This window comes from Vombatus ursinus, unplaced genomic scaffold (genome assembly GCF_900497805.2).
Source record: "Vombatus ursinus unplaced genomic scaffold, bare-nosed wombat genome assembly UNPS02014798.1, whole genome shotgun sequence".
NCBI classification, from domain to species: Eukaryota; Metazoa; Chordata; class Mammalia; order Diprotodontia; family Vombatidae; genus Vombatus; species Vombatus ursinus.
The window spans coordinates 4,073,424-4,093,028 of record NW_020954576.1 but is presented as its reverse complement, the minus strand read 5'-3'; the positions used below and the strand labels follow the sequence as shown (position 1 = coordinate 4,093,028).

General features: G+C 36.4%; 1 protein-coding gene across 1 annotated transcript in view; it reads right to left on the bottom strand.

The window, feature by feature from the left end:
* Positions 1 to 19,605, bottom strand: part of LOC114049502 (nuclear pore complex protein Nup133-like) — a 68,622-nt gene that overhangs the window by 46,311 nt on the left and 2,706 nt on the right. The window contains exons 2-10 of the mRNA XM_027870743.1: positions 14,902 to 15,020; positions 10,489 to 10,592; positions 8,615 to 8,719; positions 7,419 to 7,556; positions 6,607 to 6,777; positions 5,475 to 5,630; positions 4,874 to 4,944; positions 3,205 to 3,352; positions 612 to 759 (exon numbers count right to left, since the gene is read on the bottom strand). Coding sequence (XP_027726544.1) covers positions 612 to 759; positions 3,205 to 3,352; positions 4,874 to 4,944; positions 5,475 to 5,630; positions 6,607 to 6,777; positions 7,419 to 7,556; positions 8,615 to 8,719; positions 10,489 to 10,592; positions 14,902 to 15,020 — 1,160 coding nt within the window. The remainder of the gene's footprint in view (positions 1 to 611; positions 760 to 3,204; positions 3,353 to 4,873; positions 4,945 to 5,474; positions 5,631 to 6,606; positions 6,778 to 7,418; positions 7,557 to 8,614; positions 8,720 to 10,488; positions 10,593 to 14,901; positions 15,021 to 19,605) is intronic.

The following is a 19,605-nucleotide window of genomic DNA, read 5'->3' as shown; positions in this document are numbered from 1 at the left end:
AGTTGCTTAACTTCCTGGGACTTCAATTTACTTCTCTGAGAAATTAGGGGTTTATTTTAAATCACCTCTAACATTTCTTCCTAAAAGTCATAATGGTGGATATAAAAAGCTGGTTCTGTGTCCTTCCTTCTTAAAGATGATCACACTACTACAGTAACAAAAAAGATAGCAAGTTGATATATAGTGCCTTATGGCAAAGTGGGGGTCTTGGAGACTGGGTATGCAGAATTTCATAGAATTATGGACTCTACTTTCCAATTTTATCCATCTTGCCAAAAGTAATTTGATAATATTTACATAGTACCTACCATGACCAGACCACTGTAATAGGCTTTCTTCACCTCTTATTTATCAGTTTCTTTCCTAGCTGCTTCTTTCCTCTAGAGAAAATATTATTATTTTCTTCCTCTTAACAGCATGAAAATTTTACCACAGCTTCCCCCCCCCCCCCCAAGTAAAAGGGTGACATCCATTACGGAAGTAGAGATAAGTGTCTTGTAAGCCTTTGAGGACACTATATATGGAGAACCATTAGACTAAAAAATAAAGTAAAAGAATGGTAAAGATGATTAATAAGTATAAGTCATGCTTCCTGTAACTACTACTTTTACCATGAGCACTGAAGATAATTTTCTCTTGAGGTAATGAACATCTTCCAGTTCCTGTGGAACAGGCAAAGACAGCATTTTCACCATAGAGATAGGCAGCCTGGTTTGAAAAATCAGGGACCAACAATCGGGACATCACCAGTTCTTCAGACTGAATAATTTCATTTAAGATTCCAAAAAAGCAAAGAAAAAGAAAATTACCTTTTTTGTGTGCTTAGCTACCTATTTCGTGTTATATGTGAATCTATACAAGAACAAAATATTTAAAAATTTAAGCCTAAGTCAAAAAGTCACTTACAATAAATGAGCCACAGACAACTTCAAAAATAAGTTTATACACAAGTGTACAGGAAAAAATACCATTTATAACCAGAAAATCTAAAAATTAATTCTATCAGTAAATAATAGCTGACAATCATAAAGTACCTGAATGTATATTGTGCTTTACAAATATTACTTCATTTGAGGATAACAAAAATTCTCTAATGTAGTTTGCTATTATCCCCAATTTACAGATAAGAAAACTGAGGGTGTCTGAGGCAAGATCTGAACTACAGTCTTCCCAACTGCAAGTCCAGTGCTTTATGCACAGAGTCACCTAGCTGCCTAATTCCTAGATAGCAAACATAAGCATTATCCTCACAATTTTACAGGTGAGGAAATTGAGGCACAAAGGGGGTAAATGTAGGGAGCCAAAATTTGAATGCAGATCTTCCTGACTCCAAGTCTAACACTAAAATCTTCTAGTAAATGTGAGTTTTTTTTTTAAATCAAATAATTCAAAATATTTAATATAATTTAAAATAATTAATTTATTGATTTAATTTAGAACTGACATTAGCATAGGACATTTTTATTCTTATTTCCCTGGCCAAAAACCTGAGGCACAGGAAAACTAAGCAACCTGTCCAAGTTCATACAACAAGTCAGTGACAGAATTAGAAACAAAACCAGGTTGATTCTCAATCAATCACTAATCCAAAGGATGATCAAATTATCAGATGAGCTATTGTTGTTTACAGGCAACATTTTGCTTTCTAGTTTTACATAAGGTATTAAAATATGTTAGGGTTTTATTAAACTGATTCTATAATAAGAATTCAAATTTTGAAAAAGTCTCACAAAATGCATGGTTTAATATTTTAGCAATTTTCATATGAAAGTCTTTAAAAACTAAATGAAAAGACTATAGTACACAATTTAATTTACACTGATAAATTTTGACTTTAATGGTCCTGACTTTTGATGGCTTCTGCTAGAACTTTCATAAAGGTCTGGTTCTGCTCCTATTTGTCTGATCACGGCTCAGTCTCCTTTCTCATGATGCCTGTCCTGGCCTCTCTGGTAGAATGTACCTTACAGCTCCACCCTGGGTCCTCTTCTCTCATCTCTAACCTCTCTCTTTTAGTGATTTTAACAGCTCCCACAGGGTTGGGCTGTCATCTCTGTATATATGACAAATCTACATATTCAGCCCCTAGCTCTCTCACCTGAGCTCCAGGCCTGAGTCACCAAGTGACTCCTGGATATCTCTACCTAAATGATCAATGACCATCTCAAACTGAATATGTTCAAAAATAGAACTCATCTTCTCTCCAAACCAGAAGTTCTTGATCTTTTTGTGTCACAGAACCCTCTAGCAGTCTGTTAAAGAGCCCCTCTCAAAATAATGTGTTTAAGAACATGAAAATTACATAGAGAAAACCACTTACACTGAAATACAGTTATCGAAGTAAAAAAACAAAACAAGTCCACAGACCCAAGGCTAAGAACCCCTGCCCTAAACTCACCCTTCTTCCCAACCTTTCTATTTCTGTAGAGGATATGACCATGTTTCCAGTCACCCAAGTTCTTAACCTCAGTCATCCTGACTCTTCACTCTCTCATCTGCCACACTAAATCAGATGTTGAGTCTCATCAACTCTATCTCCAAAACATTTCTCACATTCCTCTCCTTTCTCTATTTGGCATTTAAAGCTCTCCCCAACTTTTCCAGTCTTCTTACACCACTCCCCTCCACAAACTCCATGATCCAGTCACAATGGCCTACTTACTCCCCCATAACCATAACACTCCATTTTCCATCTCCATGTCTTGTACGTGGTGCGTCCTATGTCCAGAATGCTCTGCTCTCACACATCTGACCTTTAGTTCCCCAGCTTGCTTCAATATTCAGCCTAAATTTCATTTTCTGCAAAAGGTCCTTCCACACCCTGCCAACTTTCAGCACTTTCCCCTCTCAGATGACTTTGCACCTACTTTGTAAATAGTTTGCACATATCAAGCTATTTACATGTTATCTGTCTGAATATCACATAAAATGCTAAATAGTAAGGCTTATTTTTGCCTTTTTTTCCCTATCCCCAATGTTTAGCACACTATGATAAATGCTTGACTGACTAGATCGCCTCAGAAGTCCCAACAAACTCCAAGACTCTGTGATGTGGAAAAACAAAGATTTAAAGCAACAAGAGGCAGGTTTTCAATATTTTTAAACTAAGTGCATGAATATTTTCACCATCATTCAAAACAAAAATCACTGTAATTGTGTAATTCCAGGCTGATGATTTAAATAAAATTCCATACAATTCCTTACCTGAAAAGGTGGATTATACTGGGTAACTTCAACAGTAACTTCCCCAGAGAGTTGGTAGCCAGTGTCCTCTACTGTTATTAAAGAATAATACGTGAGACATGGACTATCTCCTGGGTGCCATGCTGATGCTAAAATCACGAGTCCATCACTATTCAATTAAAGAGAAAAAAACCTTCAATAGAATACCCAATCAGTCCTATAAATTCATTTATTACTATCTAGGGAAGAGAACACACAGCAATGGTGATTATTTGTTCAAGTCTGTGAAGTTTCTACTTAGCTGTTCATACCTCTTACCTCAGAAATTCAGGGTATCTTTTTAATCAATTACACAAATTTAAGCCACTGATTCTTCTGATTCGACACTTCCTGAACTAGCAAAAGAATCTTATTTCTTGCCCTCCCACCCCTAACATCCATTGGAAACACTAACACTTCTATTCAATGGTAAAAAAAAAAAAAACAACAAAACAAAAAGGCAACTTCTCACTAACACCAAAAATAAAATAAAATATAAAAATGAAAGAAAAGAATTACCATCCTTTACAAAACAGCACTGAATCTGAAATGAGTGAAATGCCTGACAAAAGTATCTGACTGCACTAGTAAACAAGTTCTGTGAGGTTTTATTTATTTATTTATTTATTTTAGTGAGGCAGTTGAGGTTAAGTGACTTGCCCAGAGTCACACAGCTGGTAAGTGTTATGTGTCTGAGGTTGGATTTGAATTCAGGTCCTCCTGACTTCAGGGCTGGTGCTCTATCCATTGAGCCACCTGGCTGCCCCTGTGAGGTATTTTCTAAAGCACACTTTGAGAATAAGAAATCCTAGTATGTATCTTAATTATAAGTCACACCTCAAATAATCTAAATTTTTCCAAGCTATATAAAATACAGGCATTTTCCTTATGAAAATTTTATATTCTAAAAAATGGATTTGTAAGTCAGCTATTTGGAACTCATGAAACATTTCCCATAAAAACAATATTATAAATGGTGGTTACCATCATAAAATCACAGATTAGATCGAGTTGGAAAGATGTTAGAGATCATGTAGCCTAGCCCCTTTGTTTACAGACGAAGCCTTGAGAGGGGTAAAGAGTTTGAAGTTTATCTGTGAAACAGAAGTGTCAGAATTTGAACCCAGGCTCTCTGATTCTAAATCCTGAGCAATGTTTCCTATGATACACCATTACTAAAAAGCTAGCCCAGATCTGTCTATAGAAGACAGTCTGGCTGAACTTTAGTACTTGAACAGTACTTTTATGTGAAATGTCACTTTGAGTTTCACGTTGGAATACAATTATATTTACTCCCCTTCTCTTCCACACTAAGAGAAGGAAGCAGGCACAGCACTGCTGAGACTGCCTGCAACACTGGGAAATGTGAATAAGAAAAGGATCCAAATACCTCCAGCGACAGTGTTACTGTTAGATGAGTCTCTGTTGGTTGGTGTGACCAGAATGTTTTTACAAAGTTGGATATTCATGTCAGAGACTAACAATGCACAAAATGTGGAATCAAAAAGACCATTCAGCTAGATAAAATATGGAACATGTGGAAAGGGAAGAGGAAAAAGAAAGGGAAAGAATGCTCATCATTTTACAATAGCATCACTGATCTTTACAAACTGCTACTATCCTTTCTTCCTTGTAAAAATTAACTGCTTACCAATTCTGCTGCAAATCCAAGTATTCAATGTTGATACCCCCTTTGATTTCTTCATAATTACTTTCTGACCCCTAGAGCAAGACATGGATTACAATAATAAACATAATTAAATTTTTAAAAAACAAACAGGTTAATCAATGATCGAAGTGTTCCTAGATTTTTGTTAACTGAACATTATTCTTCGATTTTGTGAAAGTGACTTGTATGTACTCTTGTACAGAAGTGCTACATGGTGAGGTGCTCTATAGAAGTGCTACATTCTCTTTAAAGATAAAGAGAATCAAAATTAATTTTGTTTTGAGAATTTTCAGATACTCTAAAATAACTGGAGGCAACTTCCTCTTAGGAGAAGGACTATCAATAGAGAATGGTGCAGAGGTTGCCAAACATAGTCACTACATCGCTTATTTTTGACTCTTTTTCTTTATTACAAGAAGGTTCAATGCCTGGGGGTAGAGGGTGTTGGGGATATACAGAAGTGAATTATGTAAAAACAAAAGGTAACAATAAAACATTTTTTAAAGATAAATAAAAGCAATGCAAGGTGTCAGTCACAAAAACAAAGCTGAAAAAATCCACTGGAGAACAGTTTCTCCCTTACCCAAATTGCATCTGTGATGTTCTCCTTAAGGGCTTTATTTATGTCCCAACTTTGGCCTTGTCTTTCTGAAGTATTGTCTATTTCCCATTTGCTTAGGGTTGAACTTGTGAGGGTATAATAACTCGCCTTCTCTTTATCCCAGAGGACACCGGAAAGCTGTAGAGAAACGTCATTCTTAAGTCAGTTATATGAAATACAATTTTTATCACAAACTCCAAATATATTATGGTTTTTGGCTATTTATATAATTCCAGCACAATCATTTCTGAGATAAGACCTTATAAAAGGGGGGCAGCTAGGTGGCGCACTGGATAGAGTACCAGCCCTGCGGTCAGGAGGACCTGAGTTCAAATCTGATCTCAGACGCTTGACACCAGCTGTGTGACTCTGGGTAAATCACTTAACTCCAACTGCCTCACCAAAAAACAAAACAAACAAACAAAAAGATCTTATAAAACTACAGCTTTCAGAACTGTATAGATTTACTTTGGTAATTAGAAATTTGGCTTTTAACCAGTATTTTAACTTAGGTTTTAACTTTTAACTCAGGTATTATGGTTATTATGTACTTAGAACAATAAATAAATATCTATATGTATAATAATTATTAGAATCTGTTAGAGGTAACAGATTCTATAGTCAACTTTAAATATATTTTTATTAAAATAATTTTATTTTGGGGCAGCTAGGTGGCACAGTGGATAGAGCACGGGTCCTGAAGTCAGGAGGACCTGAGTTCAAATCCGGCCTCAGACCAAACACTTGACACGTACTAGTTGTGTGACCTCGGGCAAGTCACTTAACCCCAATTGCCTTACCAAAAAAACAAAACGAAACAAAAAAAAAAGAAAAAAAATAATTTTATTTTTAAGAATATTATAAATTTAGAATATGGTTTTAAAGTTATACAAAATACTGATAGATATAACATTTGGTCACTTTGATGGCCTATGCAGATGAGTCCTTAATAAATATTATTTGATGAGGATTCAGAGTTGTACTTCTTGAGTGATTCTATAAGACTGTACTACTACTAAAGAGAAAAATATATTAAGTCATCAGAACTTTAGATTTAAGTAGAAAACTTATTAGTCCTTTTTAAAGTCCTTTTACCTTCATTTTTCAAACTTACTGTGTGGTCACTGCTGGGAGATAAAATTCCTAAAAGAGAAGAAACTCTTCGACCAATTCCTGAAAGCATGCCTTGACCCTGTGGAAGGACATGTTGATGAATCTTGCTTAAGTTATCAGGTATCAATCGAATTAGCTGGGTCCTTGAAGAGGCCAAAATAAAGCTTCCACCCTAAGAAAAAAGTAACACTGCAATCAAAATAACTTCTAACATGGAAACTTTCGAAGAAAATGAATAATAATTAAAAAAATGCTTTCCACAAGCAAAATCATATGCATCCTAAAACTAATTTTTAAAGTATTAAAAGTGAAAAGTCTTGTTGTTTTTGTCAAAATACATAGCAGCTCACACAAATTTTGCAGAAAAAAAAGATTTTCTGCATAAAAACCCCCAATTTCTGAGTCATAATCTCTATTTTTGTAAAGATTGTTCAATTATAAATTTAATACATCAATGATTAAATCTAATGATAATATTGTTAAGTTCACTAATCATAAGGAAAAGCTATTCTTCCAAATTTATACTGTGACTTCTAGTCACCTGATAAAAATAACCTGTTCCTCCAAAATGCTGTTTAAAACAATCCCAGCCTATCATGTGTTAGAATTCTATTATAGTATTCACTCCCCATACTAACAGGTCAAGATGTAGGCTTGAATTGAAGCCTTTCCCCAGACTACCTCACTGCTTTTCTTTCTTCTGCTTTCCTGGCATATCTGGTCTGATCAGTGGTCTCATTTTTCAACTATCCAACTTATGTCTCTCAGATGCCCCACATACATTTCTGACACAAAGGAAAATATGCACCATACCTGCACAGCTGTCAGAAAACTCCACACCTTGTCTATACTTCCAAAGTCGACAGCAGTCTCTACATAGCTGTCTTCATGCACAAGGCTGGGCCAATATCGAACAGATCCTTCTCTGGTGGCAACCATTACTGCCACAGACTTGAAATTAAATTATATTAAAACACACTTAGCAATTATAATATATAGGAAAACTTCTGATGTAATGATTTCAAAATGTTGACAAAGATGGTAGTTTATAATATGAATACTGGAAAAGGTTAAATAAAAGCTGTGTACATATTTTTGCTTTTGATTCAGACTTGTGGCTTTGCAGAGAACCCCCTGAGTGGAAACTCCTTCCATCAATTCTAACTTAAGTCAGGAACACTTTGTTATTTTTTTTAAATAATATTTCACTTTTTTCCAATTACACGTAAACATAATTTTTAACATCCATTTTTTTTTAAACTTTGAGTTCGAAATTTTCTCCCTCCCCTCTAAGATGGTAAGCAATTTGATACAGGTTATATACACACAATCATGAAAAACGTATTTCCATATTAATAGTCATGTTGTAAAAGAAGAAACAGACCAACAACAAAAAAAAACCCATGAAAAAATAAAGTGAAAAACAGTATGCTTCAATCTGTATTCAGACTCCATCAGTTCTTTTTCTGGAGGTGGACAGCATTTTTCAAAATGAGTCCTTGGGGACTGTCTTGGATCACTGTATTGCTGAGAAAAGCTAAGTCATTCACAGATGATCATCATACAATATTGTTGTTACTGTGTATTCTCCTGGTTCTACTCACTTCACTCAGTATCAGTCCATGAAAGTCTTTCCAGGTTTTTCTGAAGTCTGCCTGCTCCTCATTTCTTACAGCACAATAGTATTCCATTACTATCATATACTACAACTTGTTTAGTCATTCCCCAATTGATGAGCATCTCTTCAAGTTCCAATTCTTTGCCACCCCAAAAAGAGCTGCTATAAATATTTTTTGCACAAACAGGTCCTTTTCTCTTTTTTTTTGTCTTTGGGATACAGACCTAGTAGTGGTATCCTTGGATCAAAGGGTATGCACAGCTTGATTTGCTCATTGGGCACAGTTCCAAACTGCTCTCCAGAATGTTTGGATCAGTTCACAACTCTACCAACAATGCATTAGAGGAACACTTTAAGTTTGATTTGTTTAATAAATGTTTATGTTATTTACCTGAATAGAATGGACTTTACAGGTTGCAGGGTGGGAGAGGGCTACCAAATCAGCACTCCACGGGAAATCACTGGGTGGTAGCTGAAGTTCTTTGCAAACCGATAACTGTAAGAAAGTACCAAAATATATGACTCCTCTGATCAAACAGAAATATACATGAGATTTCTGTCCTTTCTCTTCTGTTCTGAACTCTGATCCACTGCTCAAAATTGCTACATTACACACGTGCCAAGTGAGTCAAACTTTGTTACCACTTCCCTTTACTCCTTAAGGAAAACAGGCCCTTCACCTCAAGGCCAGGAGTACCCTCTCAGACGCCATCCACAGAGGTATCCTGGGGAGATGGGGCCTGGCAACCTTGACTTCAGCCCTCACCTCCTTAGCAGCCATAGCTCCTTGAAGATCCAGACAAGTTTTCCCCACAGTCCTTGGCTCTGTCATATGACTCCATATCAGAAACTCTAGAGTTTTACTCATGAAAATAACACTAAGAAAGAGGCATTATCATCTGCTTTGCCACTACATCCTTCTAAGGACCACTGAGCCCTGCAATCAGACTTGCAGCTGCAATTGGCCCCACTAGACCGTGAACTCCTTGAGGGCAAGCCTGTTTTACTTTTCTGTTTGTATCCCCAGTACCTCACAGTGCTTTGCACATAGAGTTTAAAAAATGCTTTTTCATTTATTCTTTGCAGTTTAAATTACAAAATATTTTTTAAAATCCAACTTTCATCTTACTATTATTATTTTAAAACAAAGTAGCTCAAAGAAATAACTAAAGAAGTATGTTAGCCACTATAACAACTGCTTGGCTACTGTAATTATTTCCTTTTCCTTTAAAAATTAACTAGTGTCTTCTCAGTTGGTTTGTTTGTTTGCATGTAAAGTTAATTCTTAATTATTATTTAATTTCACGCTTTTGATTGTCTCTTTCCTGTCTCTCTTGGCTAGGCACCAAGAATTCTTCCTAACTTGTTTAGTGGGACCGTTTGCCCAATGATACTATTTCCATGATAGCAAAGAAGTCATCTAACTTTGAAAGCAGTGGGCAGAAAGAAGTGAAGCCACATGAGTAATGTATGAGAGGAACTACAATAGTCAGAAAGTCAGGAGCTATGGATTACCTTTACATTTAGACAAATTTATGCTCCCTCTGCTATTAGAATGGCTTTAAATTACCTTTAAAATTTTATTAAACATTGTACAATATCTTTAATAGCTCCAATCCTATGGCAGGTTTTTTCTAGTTCTTACGTGAGAAGGCTTTAAAATCCTGGCTGAAAGACAGTGGAATCGGTCCAGCCCTCTTAAACAAATCTGCTCTCTTCAGTCTATCCTGCTCCATTTCCTATAAACTAATTTTGATAACACTGCTACCCAGACTTTGGCTTTGGTTATTGATACCCTGCCCCCTGCATTGGCTTTCAATTACTCCCTAATTGCCTACTGTTTCTGACTTGATCTCAGCATTCCTGACCAGTACATAGGAATGCTTTCCACTTCATTGTTCCAGATGTGACCATTTTCTGTGCTTTTGGCCAGATTTTCCTCAATCTGGAATACATTCATTAAAAATTTCTGTTTCTTTATTCAATTAAATTAACAGCCAATTAACAAACATGAATCTCAAGAATATGTTTGGAAATTCTAAAAAGGGGAAAAGGGAGAAATGACTCATCATATTATTTTCCAACATATCTGTATACATACACAGTATCATACAGTTACTTTACAAAACTAATAAATACATATATTCATAAAAAGTAATAATAAAAGTATTCATAAAGAATAGTTTTGCTTATTTCTAGCCAACATTTAAGCAAAATTTTTTTTCAACTATTTAATTACTTGTCTCTTCTTTACAAAGCTATTACCTTAGTGACTGGCGACTGACCAATCCTCCAAATAATGAGTCTTTCTTTGAAAACCAGCCATGCCCATCCACTTTCATCTATATGGACAGTCAACTGATCATCAGCTGAGAAAGAAAATGAAAATTATAAGACAAGCCTCAAAATAGCACTTCAAATACAGTAGAAGCTAGCAAAATTGCAAAATTCATGACATTACAGCAAAGCCATACTAGACTGTAAAGGGACTTAATTTAACCCAAAGGTAACTTAAACTAATGTGAAATTAATTAAAAAGAAAAAATATCCTTGGATGATTCAATTACTATCACTTATTTCCAAAATCATATCTTTTTTTTTATATGTATAATCACTTTAAAAAATACATCTAAGTAGCTATGTAAAATCCCAGAGAGAATTACTTTGAAAAAAGACCTTCCAGTAAAGGCCTCTAAAAAAGGGCCTCTATTTCCTTATCTTTTTTTTTTTTAAAAAAGGGTGGAACAGGGTAGTAAGACTAAGATATTCAATAAGCTGACTTTCAACCCTTACATTCTAGTATCATATATAAAACAGAACCCCCAAAATGATTTCATTAAACAGAATGTCAAGCATGCTTTTGGCAAAACTTAACTAGCATATTGATGTCACTCTATTATTTGGCAACAGAGAATAGTGATAACATGGACAAGTAAAATCTCTGATCACCTAAAAACTGTTTTCATTCATTCACAAGCTCTTTCCCATTGGAAAAAATCAGCTACGTGTTAATATTTATGGAAATTTTATTGATTTGAGTTTATCTCTCTCCCTTTATATGTGATAAAGGCTAATGATATTTGAGGACACATGAATCAGATGAAAAGGATGAAGGAAAAGAAAAACAAATGGCAGGGATAAATCCACAAATAGGATGATCAAATGCTATTTTTACTAGTTAGAACTATTTCTGCCCTGGAACTTTTTCATACTTTGAACGGATCCCAATTTTCATTTATTTTAAATAAAAAAAGTAGAACAGATCAAAACCCTCTATACACCACAAGGACTACATTCCTTAAAGTCCTGAAATATCAAGGCCATTTTAGGGGGACTCTTCGTGAGGAGCCAAAGGAGTGCTACCTATGCAAATCTACACAGTCCAATATGTCAGCACCATCTTCCCTGGGTCTCCATACTTGAAGGTCAACAAGTCTAATCTCATCACTGTTTCATTCATTAATACTGAAAAGAGGTAGAGAGGCTGGAATCTGTACCAGGGAAGTACTGTCCTCACTGTTGAGGTCATGGATGCCTAGAAATGTGGGAATCACTGATGACTGCAGATAACAGTGCACTCTTTTGATGATGGGGCCGCTGAACTGATGTGTTTTAAACTGATGGAATGCACTGGGCTTTACCTCTGTCATATTGGAGATGACTAGTTTATAAAGGGAGATATGTACCCCTAAGGAGCAAATTTAAACCTCCACTGAAGAAGGAGGTCATCTGGAGTGAACTGTGATATTTGGGATAACTGAACAAGGAGCTAAATATCAGGAACTGGCTCAAGAGTTCATCAAGAAAAATTCTAACCTGCAAGCTTCAAAACAGTCTTTCCGTGGCATTTCTAAAAGTCCAAGGGATCAAGGTTAGAACTAGATTTTAGGTGGAATAATTAGTTAAAATTAGTTTATGCATGCACTCCCGCACACACACACACATACACTCTCTCTCACTATATATATAATATGTATATATGCACACCTCCCCATATATGTATGTGTATAATACCATACATAATTGCCAAATCTAATGGCCTATTCTCAACCCTCATCCTTCTTGACTTCTCTGCAGCCTCTGACACTGTCCATCTCCCTCTTTCTCCTTGACACTCTCTTCTCTCTAGGTTTTCATGACACTGCTCTCTCCTGATTGTCTTCCCACTTGTTGAATTGCTTCTTTTCAGTCTCCCTGGCTGGATCGGTGTCCCCCAAGGTTCTATCCTGGGCCCTCTTCACTTCTTCCTCTCTATTATTTCACTTGGTGATCTCATTAGCTCCCACGAATTCAATCATCATTCCCATGCAGATGATTTTCAGATCTATTTATCCAGCCATATCTTCTCTCCTGACCTTCAGTCTCATATCTTCAACTACCTCCTGAACATTTTGAATGGGATATTCCATAGCCATCTTAAACTTATCATGTATGAAAGAGAACTCATATTCCTTCCGCAAAAATCTTCCTCTCAGAGCAGAACTCCAGCCTTGGAGTCAGGAGGATCTGAATTTAAATCTGGTCTCAGACACTTGACACTTACTAGATGTGTGACCCTGGGCAAGTCACTTAACCCCATTGCCTAGCCAAAAAGCAAAAAAAAAAAAAAATCCTCCTCTCCTCCTACCCTTCCTATTTCAAGAATACCGCCATCTTCCCAATCACCCAGGTTCACAATCTAGAGATCATCCTTGACTCCTCACTCTCTCCCTTCTCTCCCATATCCAATTTGTTGCCAAATCCCGTAGATTTTGCCATCATAACAACTATTATATATGCCCCCTTCTCTCTTTTAACATTGTCATCCCCCTGGTGCAGGTTTTCATCTCTTCATGCCTAAACTTAGCATAGCTTTCTGGTTGGTCTCCCTGCCCGAAGTCTCTCCCCACTCTGGTCCATGCTCCACTCAGTTATCAAATTGGTTTTCAAATATGAAATCCTGTTTGTCTTTTAAAGCCCTTCACAACCCGAGTCCATCCTATCTTTCCAGTCCTCTTATACCTTATACTCCTCTATCTATCCTGTGATGCAGTAACTTTTGCCTCATTGTATACTCAGTGTTCAGCACACTGTCTGGTACTTAATAAATGCTTATTGACTGATTAACTGTTCCTTGCACATGATACTCTATCTTCCAACTCCAGCATCTTCACTGGCAGGTAACCCCTCCTGAAATTTCTTCCCTCCTCATTTATCTCCTGGCTTCCCTAACTTCCTTCAAGTCCTGCCTTAAACTGTACCTTCTGCAAAATGCCTTTCCCAATCCTTCTTAATCTTAGTGACTTCCCTGAGATTATCTCCAATTTATCCTGTATATATCTTATTTATACATAGGTATTTGCATATTGTCTCTGCCATTAGACTGTGAGGTCCTTGAGGGCAAGGACTATTTTTTAACCCCTTTTTAAATTTTGTATCTCCAGTACTTAGCATAGACTATTTAAATATTTAATTCATGTAGAACGATGGTAGAAATTTTGATGTCTAAAAATTACTGCTGAAATCCTTTACAAAAATTCTAGGAAACCCCAGGGGCACTGTGACAGCACATGTGAATTAAAGTATAAATATTCCATTATTTAGGGAAAAACCAGCTAATCAAGTAAAGTCAGCAAGCATTTATTAAGTATCTACTATGTGCTAGGCACTATGCTAAATGCTGGGGATTCAAAGAAAGGCAAAAAACAACCCCTTCCCTCAAGGAGCTCACAACCTAATGGAGAGGCAATATGCAAACAACTATGTACAAACAGGGTAAGTAGGAGATAATCTCAGAGAAAAGGCACTGAGATTAAGGAGGACTGGGAAACACTTTTTCGGGAACGTAGGACTTTAGCTGAGACTTGACCGAAAATGAGGAAGCTAGGAGGTGGAGGAATTAGAAAGTTCCAAGCATAAGGATAGCCAGTGAAAATGCTCAGAGCTGAGAGATAGAGCATTATGTGCAAGGAACAGCAAGGAGGCCAGTGTCACAGTGTGGAGTATGTTGGAAGGTGAAATGTTAAGAAAACCAGAAAGGTCATAATTTGGAGCCAAATCCTTAAGTGGACAACATGGCTAATCCTGAACCTTGTTTTTCTTCACATTCTCTCTATAGTCATGACTGATTAAAGGATAGGGAAGACAGGCAGAATATTTTCCTGTTCTTTTTGGAATTTTTCCTATAGAATTGCTGTTATAGGTTTCTCATTCTGAAAGCAGAATCCTCTGTATAAACATGTCAAAGATCACAGAAAAAACTTGTGTGAGCAGACCCTCCCTTCACTTTGTGCAATCCAAAGATTATGGCAATAAGACTTCAGGAAAGACTTCATTAATATCTATGCTTTCCTTGGTTTCTACTGCAATAGTTAGTCAATATCCTTCATTTCAAAATCCTATTGGCCTATTTTGCAGGATTGAAACTCTTATGATACTTATTAGTCGACTTTTGATATTGGTTTAGATTTTGGCTAAATAAAGGTTAAGGCTGTTAAGGTTTAATTTGGTTACTCTGGAATCAACCATGGTAGTCATTTTGTTATTGAAGTTACTAGTTACATCCCTCATGGTCTTCAATATACTGTGAAAAGCAGAGTCAAACATATATAGACGCAAATCATAAATTCTGATCCTTTATTCTTAGCCTAGGCTTTTATCTAAAGTTTCTAAAACGGAAACATGACCAACATCACCTACCTTCAGCCAGTGCTAAAGCTTCCATAACTTTAACAGGAAGAGAAGATCCAAAAGTTTTCACATCATAGTTGACAGTCTCACTGACAGACTGGTGCTGTACCATTCTCGTGGGTGTTCCACTAAATGAAATAATACAGCTTGTCACTTGTTTTGTAATTTAATTTAAAGAAAATCTAAAAATAGGGGACAGGAAAAGGAAAAATGAGGTACTGTGGAAAAAGTACCTTACTGGTAGTTAAGAAGCCTAGGTTCTATTTTCAACTCTGCTAATAACTAGCTATCTGGGCTTGGGCAAGTATTTACATCTCAGAGCTCAGTAAAATATGACTGGACTAAACGATCCCTTCTAGCTCTGAAATTACGAGTTTATATGAGATATATGCTCATTTATGGTACTATATAAAAAACTAGTAAATCAATTAGCATCTAATACAAGAGATTTTGTTGTTCTTTACAGTAAACACGGTAAAGTGGAAATACTTCCTTCTCATTTTTTAAATTATTCAAAATGCAGTAAAATTCCCATTTCAACGTTTACAAAGCACTTATTTCGTATATAGCACTCTACAAGCAAAGAGAGATAAAAAGATTAAAAAAACCAAAGTCATTGTTCTCAGGAACCTTACATTTTACAGTAAATAGTATTTTATTACTCCATGGATCTTGCGATGAAATTTAAGTATCTTTCCCATGTACACAGTGCTCTCTCACTTGAAACAATGAAAAGTCTATAATGTGGTTTTAAGTAGCTAGGTGGGACAGTGCTGGATAAAGTGTTGGATTTGGACTTAGGAAAACACCAATTCAATCATGCCTCAGATACTTACTAGCTATGTGACCTTGAGTAAAAACTTCTCTTAACCTTCAATTTCCTTATCTGTAAAATGAGGACAAAAATAGCATCTTCCTCTTCACAGGGTGGTAGTAAGGATCAAATGAGACAAGGAAAGTTCTTTATGCTGTGTAAGTGCCCGTTGTTATTATGGGGCCTTATATTATCTGAAGGGTTGTTACTTCAACATGGGCAGCTGAAGAACAAATAAAATGGAACTTAAAAGAAGATATTGTTCTTGTTCACTACAAATTTTCATTAAAGCAACAAGTAACATCACAAAAACATTTTGTAGAGCATTTTGCCCAAACTGGATGTATTAAAGATGAAATCATTTGTTCAAAACGCTTGTTTCTTTTCCATAGAAATTATAAAAGTAACTTTTCCCATATAAAAGTACCAATCTGCAACCCTCCTACTTCTAGAAGAAGGAAAATCCCTATAGCAAATTCTGCTCAAAGAAAATTTCTAAGATAAAGACAGATTCTGTGCCCCGCCCCCCCAAGCTTTGGTTATGAAAAATACATAAACAGGAAGAAACCAGCTCCCTCAAATATCTAACTCTGGGAGCAGCTAGGTGGCGCAGTGGATAGAGCTCCTGCCTTGGAGTCAGGAGGAGCTGAGTTCAAATTTGAGCTCAGATATTTGACACTGAATAGCTTGTATGACCCCAACTACCTCACCAAAAAAGCAAAAACAAAAACAAAAAAAACCAACAAAAAAAAAAACCAACCAAATATCTAACTCTAACCACTCCTTTATTCTTCTTTTTTTTAAATCTTTTTTTTTGTTTTTAAATCTTATTGATATTTTATTTTTTCCCAATTACATGTAAAAACAATTTAACATTTTTTTTCTTTCAAATTCTGAGTTCCAAATTCTCTCCCCCATTGAGAAGGCAAGCGATTTGACACAGGTTATACATCATGAGTAGTTATGCAAAACACAGTTCCAAGTTAGTCATGCTGTGAAAGAAAACAGACCAAAAAAATTAAGAAAAATAAAGAAAAAGTATCTTTGATCTGCATCCTTTACATAGATACAAAAAAAATTTCTTGATCACCTACCATATACAGAACATTGTAATAGTCACTATGGAAAAAAATAAAGCTTAGATAAGGTAAGACAAAGTCCCATCCATCATGGAATTTAGAATCTAATAGTGTCATAAATTCAGAGCTGGAAGGGATCTAACAGGTCATGTCCCTCCTTTGACAGATGAGAAAACTCAGGCTTAGAAAGGAAGGAACGTGGCCTAAGTCACACAAAGAGCCAAGTGGCACTAGATGTGAACCTAATTTAACCTAAGCCCAGTCACGGCTGCCTTACTAGAGGGCTAAGACAGAAATACAACGAATTTCAACACAATATACTATATGTTCATCAGAAAGTTGCAAAACAAAGTGCTACATTGACTGTGAGGCAGAAAGGAGATTCCTATATGCTACTTGGTCAGTAGCAATTAAATAAGTCAAGCTGTGGATGGAGAATACTACCCATTCTCCACCACTTAGATGACAAATTGATATTCCTAAAACAGATCTGATCATATTAGTAACCTCCTCTAAATCTAATGGGAAGGGGGAGGGGGGGAGAATTGGACATTTATTATTGTGTTTCTCAGAGCAAGTCACTTAACCTCTCAATCCCAATCTTCATCATGCATAAAATAGTGATTTTGATATTTGCATGACTTTCCTCACAGAATATAAAGTTCTAATAAACTGTAAAGCACTACAGGAATGTGAAAACAATTAACCCTCTTCTCCCCAAGTCACCCTAGCATTTTAGCTCATAAGAATGCCCATAAAGGCACAAATTCAGGCCAGAGGCAGTTTCAGGAGCAAGAGTATATGATTAAATGTGCTTTCTGCCCCTTCCCTGTGGTCCACAAATATATCTATGTCTCTTCTTTGTTAAAAACAAAAACAAAAACAACAAATCACTCTCACTTGACCCTACCATCCCCACCAAAAATTGTCCTCTATATCCTCTCCCTTTCTGAGGATATACTTCTTGAGAAAAACATCTCCATTTTGGTGACTGCACTTCCCCTCTTTTTACTGGATTCTAAATCTTCTGTAATCTGGCTTCCAAATTCATCATTCAACTGAAACTGCCTTTTCCAAAGTTTTTTGTTCAGTCATTATTCAGTCGTGTCCAGTCTCTGTGACCCCATTTGGGGTTTTCTTGGCAAAGATACTGGGATGGTTTGCCATTTCCTTCTCCAACTCATTTTACAACTGAGGAAACTGAGGTCAACAGGGTTAAATGACTAGCCCAAGGTCGCACAGCTAGCGTCTGAGGCCAGATTTGAACTCAACAAGATGAGTCTTCCTGACTCCAGGCCCATCAGTCTATCCACTTCACCAGTTATCTGTCCATTCTCCAAAGTTACCAAAGATCTTTTACATGCCAAATCCATTGGCCTTTTCTCAGTCTTCATTCTTCTCAACCTTTCTGAAGCCTCTGACATTGTCAATCAACTGTATATCCTTTCTTGTCTGGGTTTTCATGATACTGCTCTCTTTTGATAATCTTCTGTTTTCTTGATCTTATTTACTGGTTCTTCATCCATGTCATACTAACTAACCTCACATTTCCCTCAAGACTCTGGCCTGGGCCCTCTTTACGTTTCCCTCTATATTATCTCAATATATTTCCCTCTATATTACGTCAGTAATTTCAGTTCCCAAGGGTTCAATTAACATCTCTATGGGCATGATTCCCAGAACTATTTATCTAGACCTAATCTCCCTCTAGAGCTAATCATGCATCATCAACTGCCTTTTGGACTCTTCTCAAACTTGATGTTCCATAAACATCTCAAACTCAACACGTCCAAAACAGCACTCCTTTCCACCCCCACCCCCCACCCCCCACCCCCAATCCTCTCCTCTTCCCAACTTCTTTACAGTCAAGGGCACCAACATCTTTTATCAGTCAGAGGCTTGCAATCTCAGTGGCATCCTCACTCTCCGTGTCAAATTCTGTCACTTCTACCTTCACAAAATCTCCCATATACGCTCCTTTCTCTCCACTCACATAGCCACCACCCTAGCTTAGACCCTTATCACTTTTCACCTGAACTACTGCTATAGCCTTCTAAGTAGTATCCCCGATTTACATCTCCCCTTCAATTCATCCTCCACTCAGTTGTCAAGATCAAATTTTTTTTCCCTCCAATTTTTTTTATTTAAAGTTTTTTATTTTAAAAATATTTTTTTTAAAGTTTTTATTTAAAGTTTTTAGTTCCAAACTCTATCCTTCCCTCCCCCCTCCCTTAAGCAACAAGTAGATACAGGTTATACACGTGCAATTATGTGAAACACTTCATATTAGTCATTTTCTACAAGACTCAATAAAAGAAAAAAATGAAAGAAAGTAAGTGAAAAATAGCATGCTTCAATCTATTCAATCAATATCAGTTCTTTCTTTGGAGGTAGCTAGTATGCTTCATCAGATCACTGTATTGCTGAGAACACCTAAATCATTCACAGTTCTTCATCGAACAGTACTGCTGCTACTGTACAACTTCTCTTGTTTCTGTTCACTTCACTATACATCAGTTCATGGAAGTTTTTCCAGGTTTTTCTGAAATCATCTCACTTGTCATTTCTTATAGCACAATAATATTCCATTACAATCATATACCATACCTTGTTTAGTCATTCCTCAATTGATGGGCATCTCTTAGATTTCCAATTCTTAGCCAACACAAAAAGAGCTACTATAAACATTTTTGTACAAATAGGTCCTTTTTCCTTTTTTTTGGATGTCTTTGTGATATAGACCTAGCAGTGGTATTTCTGGATTAAAGGGTATGCACAATTTGATTGCCCTTTGGGTGAAGTTCTCTCCAGAATGGTTGG